This window comes from Pseudorasbora parva, chromosome 21 (genome assembly GCF_024679245.1).
Source record: "Pseudorasbora parva isolate DD20220531a chromosome 21, ASM2467924v1, whole genome shotgun sequence".
NCBI lineage: Eukaryota > Metazoa > Chordata > Actinopteri > Cypriniformes > Gobionidae > Pseudorasbora > Pseudorasbora parva.
Window position 1 is genome coordinate 29,700,320 of NC_090192.1, and position 26,800 is coordinate 29,727,119.

General features: G+C 35.2%; 3 protein-coding genes across 6 annotated transcripts in view; 1 reads left to right on the forward strand and 2 right to left on the reverse strand.

Moving 5' to 3' along the window:
- Positions 1-450: 450 nt before the first annotated feature.
- Positions 451-18,268, reverse strand: rab40b (RAB40B, member RAS oncogene family). Its single transcript, XM_067429178.1, has 6 exons — positions 17,666-18,268; positions 7,138-7,198; positions 6,445-6,505; positions 4,569-4,646; positions 3,931-4,153; positions 451-1,501 (listed from the first exon to the last, which is right to left on the reverse strand). Exons 1-6 carry the CDS (start codon positions 17,829-17,831, stop codon positions 1,230-1,232), a joined length of 861 nt encoding a protein of 286 aa, XP_067285279.1. The 5' UTR covers positions 17,832-18,268; the 3' UTR covers positions 451-1,229.
- A 1,199-nt stretch (positions 18,269-19,467) lies between these two features.
- On the reverse strand, positions 19,468-24,477 carry cox11 (cytochrome c oxidase assembly homolog 11 (yeast)). 2 transcript variants are annotated; one of them, XM_067429180.1, is made up of 5 exons: positions 24,385-24,477; positions 23,073-23,433; positions 21,377-21,532; positions 20,035-20,160; positions 19,468-19,849 (listed from the first exon to the last, which is right to left on the reverse strand). In XM_067429180.1, exons 2-5 carry the CDS (start codon positions 23,388-23,390, stop codon positions 19,667-19,669), a joined length of 783 nt encoding a protein of 260 aa, XP_067285281.1. In that variant the 5' UTR covers positions 23,391-23,433; positions 24,385-24,477; the 3' UTR covers positions 19,468-19,666. The 2 variants fall into 2 exon arrangements, with proteins under 2 accessions (XP_067285281.1, XP_067285280.1); XM_067429179.1 differs by having other exon boundaries at positions 19,469-19,849; positions 24,315-24,445.
- The window catches only part of stxbp4 (syntaxin binding protein 4), a 46,188-nt gene continuing 43,808 nt past the window's right edge, over positions 24,421-26,800 (forward strand). For all 3 annotated transcript variants that reach the window (XM_067429173.1, XM_067429172.1, XM_067429175.1), the window contains exon 1: positions 24,421-24,473. The gene's annotated coding sequence lies outside the window, so the exon portion shown is untranslated. The remainder of the gene's footprint in view (positions 24,474-26,800) is intronic.

The following is a 26,800-nucleotide window of genomic DNA, read 5'->3' on the forward strand; positions in this document are numbered from 1 at the left end:
AAATATCTCATTGTTATGTTAAATGTTCTAATAAAAAAAAAAAAAAAAAAAAAAAATTAAACTACGATTTAGACAATATCGCTCAAATACCACACATTTCTATGGAATAATTGTTAATAAAACACTTAAAATATATATATATATATTTTTTTTAAAATAAGAGGTTCTCATTCGGCATACTTTAAAATAGCCTACTCCGCTAGACTTGCATTAATTGTACTGCATTACACTATTTTACTGATGTATTTCACAAACCTGATTTATTTAAACTCTAACGTCAGTAATTAAAAGCTTTGTTTTAAAATGTTTCCTTATTTTGGATTTTTTTTTATTATTTATCTAAGAATTAATCTATCTCGTCCACAATAGCAAACCTCAGTGTGAGATTTTCAAGACCTAAAAGACAACAAACATTTCCCTCTAGTGGACATATAAAGAAAACACAACCTCTTGATTTCTCACTGATCTTTATTTAAAACCTGATGTGACAGCATGTTAGAAATGTCTGTTTGCTTGCAGTGTAAATCTGAAATATTACCATTATTTTTAATGTGACAAATTAAGCCACATTTTAATCTCCCATGTCTTTGGTGTTTGTCCCATATAAACGTAGTTTAATAACAATATTGGTCACAGATCAAGTGTATCACAATAATTAAGAATTCTAACAATGTAGTATCAAACTAAACAAATTATATACACAATACAAAGAGCTGTGTGTCTCAACCTTGACTTCTCTCTTAGCCCCTGAAAGTGTCTGAATAAAAGTATTAAAGAAAATTAAGCTGGTATTATTATCATTAAAGTCCATTTTGAAAGTGATCACAAAACAGGAAAGCTGTCTGTTTCTCCTGCTGGCTTGGTCCAAGTTCAGTAGCAAAAAGAGTCCTCCACGGGAAAATGCAGTACCATCAATACATTTACAAGACAGAAGAACTTGTACATATTTAAACAATGCAGAGCATTATAAAGGCTTAGCAACACTTAGAAACCTCTCTTGTACTTCTGCCCAGCAATCACAATTAGATATGGCCAGGATAGGAGGATGTGTTTTAAACAAACCAACATGGTGAACAAGTTTGGTCAAACACATAATATATCAAAGACTTCATGAGCCACAGTTCTTTAGCTTGTTCTAGTTTATTGTAAGACTGTGGTGGCTTTGAACACTAGCTCCTTGTTTAAATTGCATTGTGAGTGTGTATTGTAAGTACAGTAACTGCATTGATCTATGAAATCTTGCAGCTCGTCCGTGCGCAGTTCTGGGATGGGCTCAGTGGTGGATAGATGATTTTGGATTTTTTGGTTCCATTCCTTTTTTTAGCACTGCTTGCTATGACCGAGTAGGAACGTCCATGCATCATCCTGGCGTTGAGGCCGTTGGCCATGGAGAAGGACTTCAGATGGCTCTTTAAGGCAACAGGAAGTGGAAGTTTGTCCACAAGGTGCACTGGAGTGCAGGAAACAATAGAACGACAGCACAGGTCCTGCAGACTCAACACTAAGCAGAAAAAAGCAACATATTAAGGGCTGTAAAAATATCCCCAGTTTACAGGCATGGCAAAATAAAAGGCTAAAGGTAAATAAAATACTGCTCAAATTCAAAATTCATATGTAGAATTAGCAAGCAATCTATCATCATATGGTCTAAAAACTCTTTGTTTTACAAGGAAGAAGTAATGTAATAGAGACAAGAAGCTGTTTTATCAAATTGCTAGCCTTTTAAATAATCTGCAGTTAAAATAAACATGATGCTTTTATTCCATAAATGTTTTCATATCGCTTGACCTTGTTCCTGCAAGCATATTTCTAGCATAGACCAAAGCTATGATTATTAAAAAGAAATGTGCTGTGGGGGCGGCAGGCCGCTACACTGATATTTGAACATTGGGTGTCTCCGTTATGAGCAGTATAAAGTCTCTAAGCTTTGCATACTTCAGCTCTCTTAAGTGTTCATTTGGCCTATACATAATTGCAGCATTGGTCTGAGGAAAAAAAAACAAAAACATATGGCTGTTGCTTATGTGGTCATTCTCAGAAAAGGCTCTACTAAAGGGTCTGCGTTAATCTAAGACATGCATCATTTCATGACAAAAGCATTTATGGTAAAGCTTGTTTTAATTCCCTGAAAGAACATTTCCAACCTCAGCAACATAATGAGTCATAGATATGTTGATGAAAGTGGAGTGAAACGGTATTGTATTGGTATTGTAAAACGGTATCGTATTGCTATGAACCATTGACAGCTGTAGAGATTTAGTTGCATTTATGTTATTGTAAATGTAACTGACATTTATATAAGTGACATTTTTACTACAATAGTTATTAAGACATACATGCTCACTGTTTTTGGGTAATAGAAAAATAGAAAGTTCATATAATATTATATGATATAATATTATTATTTTTATTTGGGGCTAAATTGTAAACTATAAAACTATAAACATACTGTAATAATGAAAATGTTAACAGTTTCGTGGATATTCATAAAATGTATTGTCTTTTTAACCTTTACACCTGTAGTGTCTCCCCAAAATTACAAAAGTCCTTATGCCTCCTACAGAGGTCATACAAAATAAGTTTTGTAAACTCAGTGAAATTGTCCTGAATTTTTTATTAACAAGAAACAGAATACTTTTAAATACATCTGATAATTACAAAATATTGTCCCCTTTCGTCACCCTTTTGCTACCAAAACACCCCTGACACACCAAGCCATGGACTCCACTAGACCCCTGAATGTGTTAGCAGCAGATCCTTTAAGTCCTGTAAGTTGCGAGGTGGGGTCTCCATGGATCGGACTTGTTTGTTCAGCACATCTCACAGATGCTCGACTGGATTGAGATCGGGGGAATTTGGAGGGCAAGTGAACACCTCAAACTCATAATTGTGCTCCTCAAACCTTTTGTGGCAGGGCATATTATCCTGCTGAAAGAGGCCACAGCCACCAGAGAATACCGTTATCATGCGTGTACGTGGTCTGCAACAATGCTTAGGTAGGTGGTATGTTCGTGTCAAAGTAACATCCACATGGATGGCAGGACCCAAGGTTTCCCAGCAGAACATTACCCAAAGCATCAAACTGCCTCCACTGGATTGCCTTCTTCCCATAGTGCATCCTGGTGCCATGCATTCCCTAGTTAAGCGACACACAAGTACCCAGCCATGCACGTGATATAAAAGAAAACATAATTCATCAGACCAAGACACCTTCTTCCATTGCTCCGGGGTCTAGTTCTGATGCTCATGTGGCCACTGTTGGCGCTTTTGGCAGTGAACAGGAGTCAGCATGAGCACCCCGACTGGTCTGCGGCTATGCAGCCTCATATGCAACAAACTGCAAAGCACTGTGTATTCTGACACCTTTCTATCAGAACCAGCATTAACTTCGAGCAATTTGAGCTACAGTAGCTCGTCTGTTTGATCGGACCACACGGGCCAGCCTTCGCTCCCAAAATGCATCAATGAGCACCCATGACCCTGTCGCTGGTTCTCCACTGTTCCTTCCTTGGACACTTTTGATACATACTGACCACAGCAGACCGTGAACACCCCACCAAGAGCTGCAGTTTTGGAGATGCTCCTACCCAGTTTTCTAGCCGTCACAATTTGGCCTTTGTCAAACTTTTTTTTAATGCTTCTAACACATAAACTTTAAGGACAAAATATTCACTTGCTGCCTAATATATTATGTTAATAGCCATGTTAAATGGTCTCTTAATTTGAGTTGTATACAAATCCTGGGATGTCATTTTTAGCATGCACCAGGACTTAACTGTGAGAAATTCATATGAAACAAATGTCATAGTGACCAATTTCTGAGACACAGCTGAATAATGACCATATCATATATGTCTGAATGTAAATAAAAGCCCTATTATAAACAAATTATCTATTTTGTTTGTATGAAGCCTGACAATAGAGGCTTACCTTTATTGGGTTTCCAAAGTCTTTCCATACCATGCCTCATGAGCACAATTCGAGCCAGCTCAGTGAAGGATTCAGTAATGTTGAAGTTACAGAGAGGGCTGACCTCGAAGAATGTGACACCTAGTCGTTCTGCAAAGGCCTGGGCGTGTTCAGTTGTCACCTGCCGCTTATAGGCCAGGTGAAGCCTGTTTCCCACCAGGATCTTGGGAACACCTGGCGCATGCTAGGTAAAAATAACACAGTACATCAATTGTTATAAACAATGTCTTCACAACATTAATGGTTTCCTGATTTGTTTTATATTTATGTCAAGACAATCGCTATAATAATGAAGCAATTTTGAAACAATAGGCAGTGCACATCATCAGCTCCTTGTTATTGACACAGATTAGTTACAAAGCCTCTGTTATTATCAGTTATAATTGCACCAACAATAAGAATCATAACTGAGTTGCATAAATCAGCACATTTTCTAAACTCTATCTTAGCATCTTCTCAAGATGATTATCTTATGTTTTATTCAGATCTTCAATGAAATTCCAAAACCACTAGTATAACCTCATGTCTGTTTATATTCAATTCAGATTTAACAGGCTTATTACTATAGTAGTTTTCAGATTTGATTGATCTGATTTTACCTCATCAATCTCTTTAATCCATCTGTCGATGCCATCAAAAGACCACCGGTTTGAGATGTCATATACAAGGATAACACCCTGTTTGGAACAAAATGTATTAGTTAGACAGCACTGCATGGAATGGAAATCACGGTCAGTGAACACAATCCACAATCCTTCCTATTCACCGTGTCCAGCTAAAAATCTATAGGTCAAAAAAGAATCCATATCTAAACATGATCCAGAAGTGTAGGTGTTTTCTCTGGGCCAAGGCTCATTTAAAATGGACTGTGGCAAAGTATAAAACTGTTCTGTGGTCAGACGAATCAAAATTTGAAGTTCTTGGAACTTTTCTTCTTGGAAAACTGGGATGCCATGTCATCCGGACTAAAGAGGACAAGGACGACCCAAGTTGTTATCAGCGCTCAGTTCAGAAGCCTGCATCTCTGATGCTATTGGGCTGCATGGGTGTGTGTGGAATGGGCAGCGTACACATCTGGAAAGGCACCATCAATGCTGAAAGGTATCCAGGTTCTAGAACGAGATATGCTCCCATCCAGTTTTCTCTTTCCTTGCATTTTCCAACATGACAATGCCAGACCACATACTGCATCAATTACAACATCATGGCTGCATATAAGAAGGATCCGGGTACTGAAATGGCCAGCCTGCGGCGCATCATAAAGAGGAAATTGCGACAAAGAAGACCTAAGACAGTTGAGCAACTAGAAGCTTGTATTAGACTAGAATGGGGACAACATCCCTATTCCTAAATTTGAGCAACTTGTCTCCTCAGTCCCCAGACGTTTGCAGACTATTATAAAAAGAAGAGGGCATACCACACAGTGGTAAACAGGGCCTTGTCCCAACTTTTTTGAGGTGTGTTGATGCTGTGAAATTTAAAATCGACTTATTTTCCCCTTAAAATTATACATTTTCTCAGTTTAAACATTTTATATGTCATCTATGTCACATATTTCACATCATTGCATTCCGGTTCTATTCACAATTTGTAGTGTCCCGACTTTTTTGGAATCGGGTTTGTACCTAAACTTAAATGCACTTTCAATTAATAATGTAGAATTTGTTTAAGCTTTTGAGTTTGAATTAAATAAACATCTTCATCTGAGATGATGAGAAAAAAAAATGTTTTTCAAAGTCAATGTGGTACTGGAAGTACTATTAATTACCATCTGATATTGTATGTGACCAAAGTTGTTGGCAAAGAAGTTTATTATGTAATGTCAATAAAGAGTATGGCATTTCTCCAAGAGTTGCTGTTCTTAGGATATCTGTGTTTGCCAGAACAAGGAAATGTCATGTCAACAATACCAGTCTACCCCAATTTATATCATACCACACTTTCAACAGGAACTGCTGATCTTTGGGTGTGGTGTTTAACAACTGTCTGGGTACACTGGGATCTCAGAGATATTTAAAAGCCCATTTTCGAAAGTCTATTTATCCCTTGTATACAATGGGCTCCCATTTAACCTCGAGAACGGTGTCTGATAAAAAAAAAAACATTTTAAAATAAATAATTATTAATACTATAATTTAAAAAGGTACATTCAAATCTCAAACTCAAAAAAATGGTGACTGATAAAATAATTTCCAAATATATACCATTTAACAAATAATAATTATGAATGATATATTTTTAAAAGGATCAACAAATTATATTAAAATATATATATATATATATATATATATATATATATATATATATATATATATATATATATATATATTTTTTTTTAAATAAATAATTTTAAATAAATAAACACGTATAACATTTAAAAAATCTATATATATATATATATATATATATATTTTTTTTTTTTTTTTTTAACAAATTTTCCAAAGTGCTTTTTAATAATTTGTTTTGCGGTTATACCTGTGCTCCTCTGGAATATGAGCGGAATATGGTGCAGAATCTGCCTTGTCCTGAGGTGTCCCTGTAAAAACCACACAACACAGAGTGTCTGCATCACAAAGAACACATTCATCTTACTTCTGTTCATCAATACATCTGTAGCTATTGTCTTTCCCTTCGCCTGGTGACATGAGGAGCTTTCTGTGATTGGTGCCAGGGCAGCAGACTTTGAGTAGGAGCAGTGAAATGAATCATTCACCATCCAGGGCTGAGCGCAGCACCAAGATGTGCCAGTCATGTAGCAGCGGGTAGGACTGGTGTATCACAAACACTCCGCTCTAAAATGCTTCGTCTGTCAAGGCCAGATTATCAATAATTGATTCCAGACTCTTGCTCAGTTGTCTTGAAATGTGCCAGAATTTATAAAAAACTTGTAGGCATGGCTAGTGGGATTGGCTTGGCTGAATTTTTCACTGGAAGTGTATTGAGGAGCGCTGTTATTAACATAGCCAGACGTTCGGCATGTTCACTTCATATTTTGGAAACCAAAAGGACCTTATTGAGAGTACACAGGCATGATGGAATGGAAAGGGAAAACTTTAATCTCTCTTCATGCTCGGTTTGAGTTCAAGAAGATAACAGGAAGAAATCAAGCTGAAACCTAAATTTTGAACATTTTACCAGGAAAAATAACTGTGATGTAAAGCTACTCACCAAAGCTGGAGCTTGACTCTGCGTCCATCGAGAAGTATGGTGGTTGTCTTGTAGTCAATGCCTACAAGTGAAAAATAAATAAAATTACTTAAAGGTGAAGTGTGTAATTTATGCAACACTAGCATCACCAAGTGTAATTGTAAAAGTCACAGTTTCCTAAACACAATAAACAAGAAGAAAGCAATTTTAGAAAAGAAAACTCAGATTTCACCTTAAACTGTCAGAACAATTCTTATTCAATTATTCATTTTACACTACCATTCATGTTTTTGAAAGAAATTAATACTTTTAATAAGACAGGAAGCATTGCACTGATAAAAAGGGACAGTAAAGACATCAAAAGTAAAGACTTTTATAATATTTTAAAAAATGTATTGAACTTTCTATTCATCAAAGAATCCTGATAAAAAGGTTTCAGAAAATATTAAGCAGAACAACTGTTTTCAACATTGATAATAAGAAATGTTCTAAAATTTGCAAATTAGAATTTATGTAACACTGTAGACTGGGTACTGAAAAGGAATAAATGTACAAGAATAAATAATATTTTAAAATATATTAACATTAAAAACAGCTATTTTTAAATTAATATAAAATAATATTTCACAATAGTACTGTTTTTAGTGTATGATATTTTATTTTTAAATATGGCCTTTGTGTGTAAAAGTCTTCCTTCAAAAACAAACAAACAAAAATCTAACCAACAGTAGTGTACGTTCAACTGCCAAAGTGAAATGAAAGTACCACAAAGAGTGAAATTTTCTGCAAAGAAAAAAACATTGATGATGTAATTTTTAGTCCATGCAAAACTAATTTGCTGTGTCCGAAATCGTATACTTCCCTACTATGTTGTACGAAAAATAGTATGCCATTGCCAACAGAGTATATGTCAGAATACATTGTATGTAGGCCTATATGAGGACACTAACATTTTGATCAGAGTTATTCAACTAAATATGCAAATAAAATTAATTTATTAAGTCTTAATTAATTCCACAAACTATAATACTGGGCTGCATTTCCCGATAACGTTGTCTCTTAGCACGCTACGAAGACTCTAAAGGTATAACTTAATTGTGTATGTTAAGTTAAGTTATACCTTTAGAGTCTTTGTAGCTTTGTAGCGCGCTAAGAGACAACGTTATCTGGAAATGCAGCCCAGGGCAGTTACTTAGTTGTCCAAGTGAAAAGATGCCACTAAGATCCCATCTAAGATTCTACATAAAATTTAGATATTGATAACAGAGCAGAACAGGTTATAAAACATAGTTTGTTCAAATTCCTAGTATGAGTAAAAGTATGAGCAATAGGAATAACCTAACACCACTGCCCCACTTTAACTATACTTGGCCTTAACTGCTACATAACAAGATACTTATTGTGTTCATATTGTATTGCGAAACACTTTTGCTGACATTGAGGTGGGACCTGGGTAAAGTTAGGGACAGGTGTGGTGGTATATGAGTCAGTTTAAGATTAGGGTTAGGTGTAAGGGAAGAGTCAGCAGTGCAATTGTAAATGTAACTACACAAGTGAATTACAGATCTAATTACATTCAGGTATTTTTAAAAATGTAAGTACAATGTAAAAACATTTATGTACACAATAAGTGCATCGTATCATATGATTAATTAAAATATTTGTAGTTAAGGCCACCTAATATAAAGTGGGTCCAAAACCTCTAATAATCGAATAACTGCAAAAGGGAAAAGCAAGTGGTGAGAACAACTGTAGAGTGTTCCAGAGAGAGTTTGCATATTATGTTCAAATATAGACTGCATTCTTTTAGTCTTCAGCAATATTTCAGTTACTATGCCCCTCTTTTGATCATGAATTTGGGTGACAGCAACTATGATTAAGTGATTTCTGTTGTTATGAACATAACACTTGAGGAGGATGTCTGGGCTGAGATTGGAAAGCTTTAGTGTCACCTCCACAGGGGTTCCAGGTTCTACACACTGGCATTCTCAACACTCTTTCTCCTAGGGAATTTCAAAGCCTATCACACATTCCACTGCGATGAGAATGAAATCCAACACTGTGAAAATATACATGGAACAACTGGGAGATTCCATTAAGGTGACAGAAAGAGGTTTTAAAAACACCATGGCTGTCACTAAAGAATGGAATCAAATGAACCAAACACAATTCTAAGTCACCCTATGAACTGTGAGGTCACTCTTAGGGAATTAGAGCATATCAAAATGGTGAGGTACAACCCCCATGTTCTGTACATTAAAAATAAAGTATCAGGTATCAAGTCCTCCATGAAAATTGATGCATTCATTCTGTTTAAAATCAAAGGGACTATATCTATAAAATAGGGTCTTTTTTATGAACCGATTAAATCACAAGAAACAATCTTTTAGTCTATCCCCAGATTCGTTTCACATCTGATACACATGGAATCCAAATGTACCAGATGTAGCCTGGGTCTAGGCCGACATTGCTGTCGGAGTGCCGTTTTCAGTTGTTGATGAATAAACAGAACATTGTAGTGTGCATCCTATCCAATAAAGCGCAATGCGCTTTTTGCTTTGTTACTTTTGATATGAAACAAATTTTCAGATTAAAAGTTATGTCACTTTAATTAAGAAATTAAAATAATACCATTTTGGCACTCTTTAATGTGGCGTGAGATCGCTGTTGCTGCCGCTTCAGATCAAACAAAGGGGAAACGTGAAAACTGAACTAACCAGTAAGGTGAGTTAGCCACAACACAAAACAGAAGCAGAATATTAAAGCCAAAAAATATGGATCAATGCAACTTTTGATACTTTAACATGAAGTAAAACCACTAAAAGCTGTCCTTCTGCTGGAAAAAAGTCCTTGACTGCAAACAGCAACAGAAGTTATCTTATTATGCCATTAGATGGTGGCAAAGACTGTCTTTCATTACTTTTATATTGAAATGACTGAAACTTGTCAACACGGAGCAAGACACAACTGACAAATGCCTTGACTGGCACTGTCAGTGTCATTTATAAATATATGCACCATTTTTCATTTATTGTATTTTTTACTGTTCTTTAATTTTATGACAGACACCATTTAAATGTATGTTTTTAAAAAAAAGTAAAAATATAGTCATGTAATTATGATGTTAGTATTGTAACTTTATATAGTATTATAAAAAAAATCTGTTAATTTTAACCTTCAATATTATAGTAATGTAGTACCAAATAGTTTACAGCATTAGTTGAGTTTTTTTCTTTGAGAAAATCCACTACCTGATATCTAAAATAATTGATATTGAAATGAATCACAAGCTTGTGAATTAAAATCTAATTAGACCATGCAATTTGTATCAATACCCAGCCCTACTATATAAAACATAATAAATGCTTAGATTTATTGATTTGTGATGTATCAGCCTATTATTAATATGCTTCAAATATATCAATATCTCTGTCTACTGGTTTTTGATTAGGTCAGAGAAACATTCACTATATCATTTAATAAATGGTATCAGTTCTTTTTTTTTAAATGTTTTTGAAAGGCATTTTTATGCTCAACAAGACTGCAATTATTTTATTAAATATACAGTAAAATAATATTGTGAAATATTACAATTTAAAATAATTGTAATAATATTTTAATAATGTCATTTATTTATGTGATGGCAAAGCTGAATTTCAAATAGTAATTACTCCAGGGGTCACATGATCCTTCAGAAAACAATGGTATGCTGATTTAGTGGTCAAGAAACATTTATAATAATTATCAATGTTGAATAGAATAGGAAGGTAAAAAAAATGACAGCATCTAATAACAGTTATTGTAAAAACTTCACAGTCTTCACAGTCACTTTTGATTAATTTAATGTCTTTGCTGAATAAAAGTATTAATTAGCTGATTCTTCAACTAAAATACAAACATCAAATAAACATGATCAGCGCTTACATCTTATTTTCCACCACTAAATAAATCTTTTATCAAGCTTTTGATAAAAAGGCATATTGTGAATTATTTAATTCAATGTGATACAGTTAGATAAATATTGTATAACACCAGCTAGTACAATTTTTTTTCTTTATAAAAATGTCTGCCTGTAGGATGCAGTCTTCCTGTTTGTGTGGGCAAGCTCTGATTCATCCTGACAGATTTTTTCACACTAACTCTTTCTGTCTCCCCGCGCAATTACCCTGCTCTGCACCTCTCCTCACCTCCCTCACAACAACCAGCAGTGAGCCACAGACCTTTTCTGACGGGATGACACATACGCCAGATCAACGGGGAGTAAGTGGATGAGGATGAAGCCTCTGTGGATAATGGTGTTCAAAATCTAGAGCTCAGGAAGAAACAGTTATGCTAAGACTTACTGATCCATCCCCATGAAATCTGAAGTCATGAAATTATACACAAACCAAAAATACTGCGAGCTGCTTAGTGGCCTGTGGAGAGTGGAGAGAGACGTTGTGGCTGACCTGAAAATAACATCAAACAGATCGGCCAGAAATGAAAACAGCATAATTAAACTTGCATAGACCTTGGTTAGGGTAGACACCACATAGGGTAGACACCACATGAACAATCTTTTTACAAAATAGATCCACATGAGGTAAAGACTTAAGTCATATACCAATACATTTATATGAAATTATATTAAAATGTTTTATTATATTATGTAAATTAAAAATAAAATACTAAGTCATTGTAAATGCTGTAAGTGAATTTATGCATCACAACAGTAGGCCTACGATATATGTCGCAATGTAAAAATGTGACCATTTTGTGACGATATGTATTGTTGATGGAAGCGATATGATTTGCGATAGAGTTGTTTCATCCAAGGCTCAACCTGCAGTAGGCCTATAAAGTATAATTCACCCAAACACAAATTTACAAATGTACCAAAATGTAAACTCATCAAGTAGCTACTCACCATAATGTGGTTTATTGTTTAACTTCCAAACACAAATGATGATATTCTCTATGAAACCTGAGGGATTTCTGTCCATTAAGTCGATTATTTCTCTCAAACTTTTAAGGGGTAGTTCACCCAAAAATGAAATTTATGTCATTAATGACTCACCCTAATGTCGTTCCTCACCCATAAGACCATCTTCGGAACACAGTTTAAGATATTTTATATTTTTGTCCCAGAGCATATGCAGTCAATGCCCACTTTACTGTCAATGTCCAGAAAGCTAATAAAAACATCATCAAAGTAGTCCATATGGGACATCAGTTGGTTGATTAAAATCTCTTGAAGCATCGGAAATACATTTTGGTCCAAAAATATTAAAAATTGATCAATTGATTGAGTGAATTGATCAATGATTTGGATCGCCAATGTCACGTGATTTCAGCAGTTCGGATCGCGTGTCGAACTGCCAAACTGCTGAAAACACGTTACATTGGTGATCCAAATCATTGATCAATTCACTGATTCATGAACCGTTTTAATCTTTTTTGAGGAATACGGAAGAGAAGACCATGCTGAATAAAGTCAGTTTTTGATATTTTTGGACCAAAATTTATTTTTGATGCTTCACGAGATTCTAACCAACCAACTGATGTCACATATGCAGTGTTGGAGGAAGTACTGAATCTCAGTACTTAAGTAAAAGTACAAATAACCAGAGCCATATTTACTTAAGTAAAAGTAGAAGTACTACAACAACAATCCTACTTAAGTAAAAGTAAAAAAATACTTGATTTTAAATGTACTTTTAGTATTAAAAGTAAAAGTACTTGTATAACAATTTATTCTCTTAATGTCTATATTCTAATAATTAAAAAGAAGAAAACAGAATGGGCTGTGGCATTTTAATTAAGTTAGTTTTGGGTTAATGTAGGCTAATTGTGCGTATCATCTGTTGCCCAGTTTACATTCTGACTCACAATATCAGGGCGGTCTGCAGAGTTAAATATCAATGTTCAGAAGTAACATTTTCATCAGCTTTGATGTATTTAAATATTTATGAGGATTCATCTGAAATATAGGATATGCTTCAGCTTTCCTTTTATATTCTTAAATTTGATCAATAAATTAAATTAGAATAACGCTATATGGTTGTTAAATTAAATAATTTACACTGACAAATTACAACTGCATTTAAAAATGTTATGAGATTGTTTTAACTATATATTTTTAATACAATAAGAAACGTTGGAAAGAATGTTTAAACATGAAACTAAACCACCAGTAGGTGGCGGCAGGTCTTAATGAGTGAGTCATTGAGTCGGTTCGTTCAAACGGCTGATTCGTTCATGAATGAGGCAGTCATTTACGAACAGGTCATTGAATCTTTGATTCAACCGATTCATTCAAACGCTGAATCATACATTAACACACTATTGCTGTGAGATGCGTTGTGGTTCTGATCTTGGAAATATTTTCGCTGCTGTAATAGAACAAAAGCAGTTTATATTGCATCTAAAATGTAAGTGATTAATTTGAAGTCGGCGTTGGTTTGTTTCCATTTCTCCTCGAGAGGCTGCGCGATTGTCAACAACGCAACCGTCAGTTCATACATTAGCCTATTATTATCCATGAATTATCATGAACAAACCTTAATCTCGAGCCCTGGAACTGATCAGAAAATGTAATGAAAATGTAACGAAACGTAGAAATGTAGTGGAGTAGAAAGTAAAATATTTGCTGTAAAATGTAACGAAGTAAAATTAAAAAGTATGCACAATTGATTCTACTTAAGTAAAGTACAGATACATGAAAAATGTACTTAAGTAAAGTAAAGAAGTATTTGTACTTCGTTACATTCCACCACTGCACATATGGACTACTTTGATGATGTTTTTATTAGCTTTCTGGACATGGACAGTAAAGTGGGCATTGATTGCATATGCTCTGGGACTAAAATATAAAATATCTTAAACTGTGTTCCGATGATGAACGGAGGTCTTACGGGTGAGGAATGACATTATGGTGAGTCATTAATGACATAAATTTCATTTTTGGGTGAATTAACCCTTTAAAGATTAAAAAAAAAAAGTCAAAGGCGTCGTAAAAATAACTAATGGAGTGTCTAATTCAAATATAATTCTTCTAAAGAGACACGAACGATGGTTTATGGTGAACAGATTTACAACGACGCACATACCGTAGTAAACACGGACGTTCAAATGATTGTGTGATTCGCGAAAACAACATGACAATGAGTAAATTCAGAATTAAAATTCTTGTTTGAGCTAAACATTTACAGTTTGATAATAGTCAAAACGCTTTAGGCAAGTGACTCGTAGTCAAAACGCTTTGACTATTTTAAAACGCTTACTTGCGATTAGAACTGTGATGGTTTGCATAACGTGGGAGAGGCAGGACACCATGAGCACCAGTGAAGATCCTGACTGTATTGGAAGGAGTAATGTGTGAGGGGAAAAATGAAAGTTTACGGAGTTTCAGTGACTTTAAACGACGATATAATGTTGAATATAATGTATAATGATGCAGTGTGGGAATATTTATGGGTCCTAATAATAACAATACACAAATAATAATAATATTAGTATTTTAATAATAAGTTTAAAAAAATAGCCTAGTATAATATCCTAGTATTATATAGACCGGGTAATACCCTAACCCTAACCCTCTTGTCCAGGTATCATCAAGCTACGCCTTTGTTTTGAACAAGCGACCTCTAGCGCCGGAAAATGCATATTGTGGCTTTAAAATTAGATGTGATGTAAGACAATAAAACACAGAGACTCGACTGTTCTTCTTCCCCTCACAGCCTCATTTTCAATTGAGCAAAATTAAATATGCCGTCTACCCTGATTAAACTCCGCAGGCATTACATAACCTAAAACACATTGAGCAATACATCAGCCTGTATGTTATTTATAAGACGGTGGGATAAATGTTTCAGTGGCACACAGCTGATTTCTCTCCTGGTGAAGAACAGCTGCAAGGCTTCAATTGTCATTGTTCCTTTAAAACCAAGAGTCAACGCTCCCCTTTCATCGTTCAAACAAACAAATGGCTTGAGAGGTTCATGCAAGTGTTTAGATAAACATCAGAATGTTCCACTCCTTTATCGCCAGCAAAGCCTGGCTGCATCCTCATTCCCTTCAGCCGCATTTCGCTTAGCAGTCAGAGAGCAGAGTTACGTAAGAGCATTGGCTAGTAGTAATAATCTCTATAAACAGAAATTCCAACAGAGACTTCTGCTGGCAAGACTATTAGGCAAGAGCTCTCCCTGTCGAATCATAATGCAGTTTATCGACCGTGTACATGTATGCACTTATAAGGAATTTAGAGAGTTGCTCCCAAGGTTATGGTATTAAATAAAAACAAAAGTTATAGAATATGACAGAATAGGATGTAGAAAATGTTCTGAATCTGGTTCGCAACCAAAACAGCAAAAACCTCCAGCACTGGTCTATTAATTGCTTGCATAGTCAATGTCTTGGAATCTGTTTTCTAAGTATTACCACCCTGGCACGGCTATTTACTAGCCCTAAGGGATAATATTTTTTCTTGAGAGTATTGAAATAAATGTAGGATGAAGTCACTTTCACAGGCCTATGGTGGGGTATAAAATTTTCATCACTGTTGAGCTAGAAATTAGCAACTAGAAAAGAGTTTAAAGACAACATGAAAACTATTTGCTTAATGCACATCCCTGACCTTGTCGTGAATCAGTAATCAATGCACCTTATTTTTTATCAAAATCCTTATTTGTTGACATCAATTGTGAGGTTGTCCATTCTGGTTTAGAAAGTCAGCTTTTCACAATCCACAAAAGTTCTGCATGTTTGGAAATGTGACATTACAGAGGTAAAATGGGTTGCAAATGGCAAGTCATGTTGACTTAAAGATTATGTAGCAATAGTCCTGCTATTCAAGTTATTCAAAGGTTATTTAAAGACTTTTGTTCTAAAGATTTTAGTATTTTTTGTTCCTATAACCTGTTGCCCCTCTTCTAAAAGTGGCTGGCATTCCTTCCTCAGCTGCTTGGATAAATGAGTACACAACTGTGCAAGCCACCCAGATCTCAGTCAGCCTCTGACCCTAAATGAACAGGTTGGCCAGTTTTGCCAAGTCCACGTTTTCCACCGCAGAATTGGGCTACTTTGACAGTTTTTGTAGGCCGCAGGTTGGAGCAACCCCTCGTGACGTGACTTTAAACCCCACACTGTAAAAAATGTTGGTTGTTTTTTGTTGGTTTAACTTAAAAAAGTAAGTAACCTGGTTGCCTTAAAATTTTGAGTTTATTAAAAATTTAAAATTTGAGTTGATACAATGAAGGAAATTTGTTTAATAAATAGAAACTCAAAATATTATTGTATCTGAACCACATAAAAAAGTTTATTGAAATTAAAAATTTGGGTTGATACAATGAAGGAAATTTGTTTAATAAATAGAAACTCAAAATATTATAAAAAATGGATAAATCATGAAAATCATGAATCATGAAAATTTGGCATGTTTCACTCTATCATCAGAAATAAAACACACACAATTACCCAATATGCTTAAAAAATCTTTTAATAATATTTTAATAAAGGTTGTCGAATCTCAAAAAATGTTCATTGTATTAACTCAAAATTTCAATTTCAACGAACTCAAAATTTTAAGGCAACCAGGTAACTTTTTTTCTAAATAATTTTTTACAGTGGCAGGAAAACGGTTTATACTGGGGTATGCAAAGGGATAGTTTTCATTAGCAATCTGGTTTTGTTGTGAAGAATAGGCAACCCTGAAGTTAGCTGTTAATTTGGCTGTCAATTTACTCGCTTAAATCAGTCCAGTGTAATCTAAGCTGTTAAATGAGTCATTGTTCATCAGACCTGACTTTGACCAAATGCTTGCTGTGACAATAAAAATTGTGTACATGAAGCATATTGTTCCTCATATTCAAGCATGCATGGTGAAATAACAATAAAACCATTTTGGGTGGGCCTGTGATAGCATTGTGGAGAAGATATGAAAATTACCAAGAATCAATAAACCTAAAGGACCATTAAACTGAGCTGATTGCTAAGTGACATGCATGTCATTACATATGTGTAACTAAAGATGTTATGATTTGTTACTTATGTGATAGCAGGAACTCGCTTGTGTCACATAAAACAATGTTGTTGGTCTTTTAAACAAGATGCATGAAAATATGTTATTTAGCTGTGAAAGCCCAAGGGGGGATTCACTACAGTTGATTTTGTCCCCTGGGAAGAGTGTTCCAAAACAGGGAGGAACTCATAACTACAACTACTGAGCTGCAAATAAGAGCTGGGCAAGCCAGGGCTAGATGAGCAATGTGGTTTTAATGTTTAAAATATGTGACGTATTTACTGTAATAATACATTAAACATTTTAAATAAATGTAGAACAGGTGTACTTTAGTGGACTGTTGTTTTTAATTTGTATTATATTGACAAGATTTCTCGCAACAAAACATTTACAACAATTGATGCAGACATTGTAAGTACATGAACATTATGATATATGATAAAACATTTTGACAATCCTACAATCCAATGTGTCCAAGATAATAGATTCATCCGAAAATGCACAAACTGTCCAAGTTAGTCTCATTTGTACAGTACAGTGATTATAACTTACCCATGTTGTATCCATAGGGTGATTCACTGGACCCATCCTGTAGACTGGCCAGTATTTCCCCTTTCCCCACATCACTGTCTCCAACCAGCAGGAATTTTAGGAGGAAATCATAAGCTTTTGCTGGGCTACTCCTGTGGTTCATCTTCACATCAGCCCGATGACCCATTCTGGTACATCATGTAACTGTCCCTTGATGGACTTGCGTTAAATATCTCAAACCACCAGGTCCAAAACGGAACAAAATAGCTGTTAAAAAAACAGCCCTGCGTACTCTTTACTAGTCTTTTCTGCGTTTAAAATGTCATGTCCAGTACATCAATAAAGCTGTCCTATTGTTCAAAGATTCTGGTTGTGGATCCACTGATGCTGGTGCGTCACATTAGTAGGTAAATAAAGACCCTCGTATGTTTACAGTATTGTTAACATAAGGCAAGTGACTCGTAATATAAGCTGTTTATACTTGTAAAATAAATGTTAATCTTAATAAAGCACTCGTAATGTTTTTTTTTTTTTTTATCTTTCTATTTCAAGCAAACCTGGTCCATTGAGCTCTCTGGCACGATCCATCTCTTCTATCAGCCTCCCTAAACAGAAAAATGTAAGTTCATCCTTAGATTTTCCTTGATTGGTTCCCGTGTGGAGTTGCTAGGGCAGCTCTACTCCTTCATTGGACATTATGCGCGTCCGTTAAATCCCGTACACGCCCATTTAGTGTTGGAGAGTGTGTGGCCAATCTGCTGTTTTGATCCCATACGCGCTGATGGCAGATCAGCCCCCGTAAATTCACCCATTTAGGTTCTGTGGCGCGGACGGTGGCTCCGCTGATTCTGCGTCAGCTCTCCAGCGCGCTTCAAGCGCGTGCTCGGGTTTGTTGTTTTCCGGGGCACGAAGAATTACGTAGTGTTTTAAATGACGTAATTTTATTATTGTAGTTTCTTCAACTACAGGTTATTGTAGTTTATATCTTCTCCTTTTACAATCGCAGTACTTTATAATTAACATTATCTTTAAGATTGAGAATAAAGCAAAATAGCATTAATGCATGTTAATTTTTTTGTATATTTTTTACCATGATTTTATTTTTGCATCACCACTGTCCTTTGTTTTTTTTCTTGGATCTATTAGGTTTTCAGCCTTTACAAACACCTCATACAACACTATTATATATCTCACTATAACAAGCACGTTTATAATAAATCCACTATCATAACTACCTTATATATCCAAATGCTTACACATCAATATTTAGACAATTTAAAAAATAAATGTTTGTTTGTTTTATACATCCTCTCTATGGACCCCTGCATAAATATTATCTTATTTTATGACTTGTATCTGCTTGATGATGTATAATCCATACTAAAGAGAAAAACATGTTTCAGCATTGTGTTCTTGAGCAATATTGTGGAGCTGGAGCTCCACTGAGAACACATGCAATTTTCACCTTCCTAAAATAAAAATAAATAAATAAAAAAAGTCATTAATTATTTTAGATGATGATATATTAAACATGTATGTTACAGCTGTATATCTGATATCTAGCACATGCTAATGTTTTTTTATGCTGCAACAATACCAGTCATGTAATATGAATTCCACCATAAGCAAAAAGTGGCACAACACATTATTGTTTTCACTCCAATGCAATTAGCATTCAAAGCTTGCCACAAACTAAAATATACATGCACAAATGCTGCCCTCTAGTGTCCTAAAGACTATATTGACACAAATTCATAAATATTGCATATACAGTTTAGTTGTTGATCAAAATGGGTAATAACTTGTCTCTAAAGGTTTATAAAAATAAGAACTTATATTTTATTGTCTCAACCATAAAATTCACAGACAGATGATCACTTGATCACCATTATATTTTTGTTATAATTATTTGATTCTTCAGACAATTCAGACATTATCATGTGCAGTAATCATTATCAAAATGATTGCAGAACACAATCTCCTGAAGATAATTCTGATTAAAAGTCTCTGAATAATACATAATTAACTATAACCAGGGATTGGTATCCGCTGTCCTTCCTTGGCTTCAAAAAAGGTATATGAGAGTATAATATTGTCTACTCTTGCCATCCTGGGGTCTTCATCAAACTCTGGATCAATGTAGAAGAATACAGGCATGTCTACCTCCTCATGTGGGTTTAACCTCTGTTCCTCGAAACAGAAACACTGGTGGAAAAACAAAGCAATGTTTTAGAATTTATCACACTATTCAGTGAGCCAAGAAGGTAATACACAAATAGCCATACATTTCTGCATACAGATGTCAACCCTAACAAATAAATTGTTACATAAATGCACAGATTATTACAGTAATTTTAACATTGTTCCATTTAAATGCATCACATATTTACCTGTATCTTATTAAAATATTGTCCAGCTTCAAAAGGTACAACATTGTAGGTTGAAATGCCTATCACTGGTTTGTTTGTGGGATTCCGTGCCTTATAAAAAGCCAGCGCAGTTTCCCCTGGTACGACCTGGGAAAACATTCAATGTATTCAAACCCCTTTTTCACATCAATCCACACTCCATACACTATAATGACAAAGCATAAAAGAGATCTGGGACAACTTTGCAAATGTAATAAAAAGTAAAGACTTGAACAAGTACATTGCATAAGTATTCAAATCCTTAACTCAGTACTTAAAGCACCTGTACAGCCTCAAGTCTTTTTGGGTTTGATGGACAAGCATTGCACATATACATTTGCCGATTTTCTGCCATTCTTCTCATCAGATCCTCTCAAGCTCTGTCAGGTTGGAAGAGGATCCTTGTGGACAAACATTTTAAGGTTTCTCCGGAGATGTTCGATTGGGTTGAAGCCCAGGTTCTGGCAGGGCCATTCCATAAGTTGTCCATAAGCCACCATTGCATTGTCTTAGCTGTGTGCTTAGAGTCACTGTCCTATTGGAAGTTGACCTTCTGCCCAGTACAAGATTCTGAATGATCTGGATTAGGATTTCATTAAAATTTACTCTATATTTTGCTGCATTGAGCTTTCCTTCTACCCGAAGAGTCCCCCAGTCCCTATAACTGAAAAACACCCCCACAGCATGATGCTGCTACCACCACACTTTACTGCTGGGATGGCATTGTGCAGGTGATGAGCAGTGCCTGGTTTCCTCCATAAATTATGCTTAGAACTGAGGTTCATCAGACCAGATAATATTGTTTCTAACAGTTTGAGAGCCCTTTAGGTGCTTTTTTTGTGCTAATTCTAAATGGGTTTTACAGTGTCTACATCAGGGGTGTCCAACCCTGCTCCTGGAGAGCTACCATCCTGAAGATTTCAGTTCCAACTCACCTGTCGGTAATTATTTAGCACCCTGAACACCATGATTAGCTGGTTCAGGTGTGTTTGATTCAGGTTGGAGCTAAAATATGCAGGACGGTAGCTTTCCAGGACCAGGGTTGGACACCCCTGGTCTACATGGTTCTGTGAACCTACAATACAGCAGCTTTTGTTTGCAGTTTTCCCTAGATCTGTGTCCTGATGTAATCCTCTCTTTGAGCTCTACAGGCAGTTCCTTTGTCTTCATGGCTTGGTTTTTGAAAAAAATTAAAAAATAGTAATGTTTCCTAACTTTTGACCGGTACTGTATGCTGCATATAACAAAATTGATGTGTACATTTTAAAACAGAATAAAAAGTTGGTCATAAAAAAAAACTTAAATATACATAAAAATATCTTACGTAAATCTCTGACTGCTGTGGACGGAAGTTCCATTGCATGCTGGCGTGAGTGTCTGCATTGAAGGTTACTTTAATAATACGCTCCCTAATTGCCTTCATTGTCTCCACTTGCTCTGTGTCATGTCCAGCTACTGCTGTGCCTCCCAGCCCTGTTGCCTGAAGTAAGAGAGGAACATGTTATTGCAAGACAATTACTTTTGCTTGTCTTGTAAATACTTCTTGTTTTAAGATTTTTTAGAAATTTTGACTAGAAACAAGACAAAAATACAAAGTGAGAAAAGCATTTTTTTGCAGTGTAACACTTTAGAATAATGGTCATTAGTTAACATTAGTTAATGTATTAACTAACATGAAAAAACCATGAGCAGTTCATTTTTACTGTATTCGGATCGCCAATGTCACGTGATTTCAGCAGTTTTGCAGTTTGACACGCGATCCGAAACGTGAATCAAAATGCTGATTTATAACCATTTGAATCTTTATTTAAGGACTGAAAACAAGCACGGAAGAGAAGACAATGCTGAATAAAGTTGTAGTTTTTGTTATTTTTGGAATAAAATGTATTTTCGATGCTTCAAGAGATGGTAAATAACTAACTGATGTCACATCTGGACTTTGATGTTGTTTTTATTAGCTTTTGGACATGGCCAGTATAGTGTGCCTACACTTGCATTCGCTCTCAGACTAAATATAAAATATCTAAAGCCCTATTCGGACTGGATTAGTTTAACATGGGGACGTGGGGGTAAAGTAATTATTACCAGAGGTTCTCTGTGATTTTAGTCCCGTCCGAATGTGCAATCTCGGTAGTCATTACGGACAACGTCAGTAAAGATTACCGAGACTTTACCTTCTGTAAAAAGGTCTGGAAAAATGACCTTGGGTAATACTAATCCTGTTCGAATAGACCTGCTGTAAAAACGTATGGTAAAATTCCGTCATTTCCTGTTTAAAAGTAAAAAAAAGCGCATTTTGCGACCTTGGAGGCGCTTGAAGCATTCGGTTGCGTTGTAGGTGGTGGGACAAATCTGTGGAAAATGTCCAGTATTTTCCGCATATCATTTAAAGCAAAAAGAAGATCAAAAGCACTTATTAGAGGCACAACACATTTTAGCTCTAGGAAAGTGTCTATTACCAACATAATCCAATCAGAATCGTTAGACTGGACCTAACTGTTTATTAAAACACACATATATATTGGAGACGGAGTTCAGACTGGCGCTCAGGTTGTGTGTTTGCTCACGTTATAACGGTATAACGTCATACGCACATGACGTCAAGGAGGTGCGTAAAGCGAGTTACTCCTCCCATTTCTGCTAGTTTTACTGAGATGTCTTATCCCGTGCGAATTGGCCATTAATATTACAGACGTCCTGAGGTAAAATGACTTTACCCCCATGTCCCCATGTTAATCTAATCCCGTCCAAATAGGGCTTTAAAGTGTGTTCCGAAGATGAACGGAGGTCTTACGGGTGTGGAACCACATTAGGGTAAGTCGTTAATTACATACATTTCATTTTTAATTTAATTTCAAAAACCCTTTAACATTAACAAAGATAATTATAAGTGCAGTTCATTATTTGTTCATGTTGCCTAATGTAGTTAAGTAATGTTAACTAATGACCATTATTCTAAAGTGTTACCTAATACTATAAATCCACCAAAATGGCTTAGAGATTATCAATCTAATACTGACCTGACAGTACAGTCTGTAGAGTGGAACAGCAGCATATGACATGCCAATCATTCCCACTCCAGCGGCCGCAATATATGTCAGGATGGTTTTATTCCTATTCTTCCAGTCATCTTCCTGGCTCTGCTGTTTCCTCTTGTGAGTTTTAGCTCCTCGTGACTGGTTGAGGAATCGCTGTGGGGATCTTCTGAGGAAGAGCTGGCCGCTGGATGTGGCTAGTCCTCTGATGTAGCAGCAATCAATGCATAACCGGGTGCTAGAAAGCACTTGCTGTATATAGTGCTTTGCAGTGGACCCACGAAATAGTAATGGAAACAGCATAATCCTAGAATTGCAAGTGAAAACCCTTTAAGACAGGTGTCACCTGAAACACAAAACAAAGACAGACATGATCACTAAATGATGGATTACATTAGACAGACCATGTGAGTCAGTTCATAACTCAAATAAAGAAAGCCTTGGCCCTATCTGAATAGGTATCTTAATGAAAATAAAACACTATATTTAACAGACATATTTTAAGTAAATCAGTCTACCGTTCAAACTTTGGAATCTTTTTATTTTTTATTATACTTTTTTTTTTTATAACACTTTTAAAAAACTTAAAGTGAAGACTTGTATATTTGTTTTTCATATCATCAAAGTATGCAGAAAAACATCACGATTTCCACAGAAGTTTTACGCAGCAGCTCAACTGTTTTCAACATTGATAATCATAATAAATATTTCCTAAACACCAAATCATAATATTAGAATGATTTCTGAAGGATCGTGTGTGACTGAAGACTGGAGTAATGATGCTGAAAATTCAGTTTTGCCATCACACGAATACATTACATTTTAAAATACATTTAAATATAGTTTATTAGTTTATAATATAATAATTCATATTATTAATTATATTATATTAATTTATATAAATTTAAATTCCAGTAACGTTGCAATCATTATTTTATTTGCTACATTTGTTACATAAACTGACAATCAGTATTGTCGATCTAACAACACAAATATTTTTCTTAAATTATAATAGAATTTAAACCGACTGCTAACAAATTACACAGCATAGAGTTGTTACAGTACAACTTAAAACCATGCCGAATGGCGCATGCTAACATGCTCATCCATTCTGTTAAGCCAGCAATCAAGACATTCCCATTTCTGTGTATGATGATCCCTTAACTAAATATCTAATTAAAACGGCTTTAAAACATGCATTTCATACAGAAGATTCTAAAGCCTTACCTGACTCAAATGATGAAGGTAAGTGCATGAACACCCTTCAAAACCATGTTACAAAACATTCAACACTAACCTATTGGTGCAACAGATTCAAGTTCCCCGGGTACAGGTCGCTACTGCTAAAGTTCCGGCGGGTTCTGCAGAAAATGACTGTTGATTGAGGTAGGTAGGAGCATAGGTAGGAGTACTTGCTTGTTGCTAAGTGAAAATTTGATTATCACATTATACATATTATAATAACCATTTTAAATGCACCAGTTAAATTGTGGTACATTTTCAAAAAGCGTCGTAATCTCCTATTAAAAAGTTTCTTGGCGGTGCGAAGCGCAATCTCACGATGGACAGTCTTACATATATTTAAAAGTTACGTTTTTTCATCTTTAATGAGCAGAAATTTCTTAGTTTCTTGTGGCAATAATAACAACCAGTAGTGTTTTGTTCTGCCAAAAGTCTGCGGGTAATGTTAGATTTTGTACAGTATAAAAATGAATGTGGGTTGCTTGATCGTGATGCAATTATATTTTTCAGTTGAATTAAAAATATTTTCAAATGCTTGAAGTATTTTGTCTTGCTATGTGTTTGCAGCCTGTGCTTCATAGCCTGAGGATCTGTATGGTATTTGAACATGTTGTGTATTATTGACTAACACTAGGAATTGAAATATAATGTATTGATTAGTATTGATGACTATAAATGTAACACTGACGTCTGTGAAATTGTATGGGGTAAAAGGTCTTAACTGTCGGCCAATTTTTTTCTTTCATTTTTCTAAAAAAGAAAAAGAAAAGTCTAGTAGTATGGGTAGTATGGCCAGCAATGTTTCTGTGATGTTTCTCTCACTGTGAGTGTGACTGTGACAAAGCGCCTCCTCCTGGCCACTAGCTGAATGGCAGTGTTTAATCTTACTTCGCCTTTGATGGCATTCAAGGACCTGCATGGCTTTTGTATCCCTTAAAACTAATCCTTGGTAAGCACAATAACATATTTAAAAAAAAAAAAAAAAAAAAATCCCTGTAAAAATAATTTCAAAATGCCTTGCATATTTCTCTGCACCCTTGCTTCGTTTAGTATACCAGGATGCATGGATATGCAAATTGGTCCCCGTCTCCACTCAGTCGCACACCATCTCGGATTCTCGGACTATCAACTAGTAAACGCTACACAATAACACGTGGAAATATTAGTTTAATTCAGCAATACGAACAGATCTTTGTTACTTAGCATTGGTGTTGATTTATGAATTTGCACATGTTTGTCGTAAAGCATATTTTAAACAGCACACAGACATATAAATGACTTGACATTAAAAACTTGATTTTCACCCCAGGGCTTTAAGGCTTAGGGTCATTAAAGACACAATCCCCAGATTTCACAGAGAAGGTTTGATCCTAGTTCCAGTTTAAAAGGTATGTTTGAACTGTTTTAACTGAAAACAACTTGCACTAACATATTTTAAAGAATGCCAGTGCCTTTGTTTTGTCTCAAGAAGTACCTCAGGAATGTTTTTTTTTTTTTTTTTGTGAGGCATTTTTATTAAAGCTATTTAAATGTCTTGATTGAACTAAGGCTTAATCCTGGCTTTATCTAAGCCCTGTCTGTGAAACCAGGCCAATATGTAAGATTTTGGATTAAAATATCCAAAAAACACTAAAACAATGTTATATATTTTGTTGGCTTGTGCACTTAGATTATCCCAAATGTTTCTAACTATGTTAAAATCCAGAGAAAGCTGCTATTTTAACCAGTGTAACAGCCCGTGTCATTGTGTTGCATGTTAATGACATCATATCCGCTCTACTTTTGAATTAATTCATTTATTTAATTTTTGTCAAAAGACTGCTATTTTTTTTAAGTGGCTAACATAGCATGATCAGAAAGAGCTTTATTTGTAGTAACAGTAATACAGCATTTTCTCCACCATACATTATATTTTGTAATTAATTGCACGTCATTTAGTAACACAAGTCACCCAGCTTTTATTTATATAATATTCTATCTATTTTACTGCAGTGTGCAACAAGTGTCTCATACCAGCCATTATAGTAACGTTATATCTTTCAACACGCTCAAATTTATTTTTAGTATGGTTGTTTGTCAAGTATAACAGTAAAACAGCGCTGAGTTGCCCCACAATTTTAATTTGTCAAATAAATTGACCTGTATGAGTAGTAATTTAGCACTTGCGGCTGTTTCATTAGAATTAAATAGAATAATATGAATTTAAGTGCCCAAACATAACTGTAACAACGTTCAGGGAAGAAGGAGGTGGACATTAAATGTAACTTTAATCGCAAAATATGCATAAACAACAAAGTTAAAGTAGCAGTGACGTCCGACTGCGGTATATAAGCATAATCATTTATACCACAGTAACATTAATACAACTTTAATACATTAGCACACCCATTAATACTCCCATGATTCCACGCTCATTCACTCCGTCACCTTTGTTATTGGTTAAAATATTCTATAATTTAAAAATTGTGTGG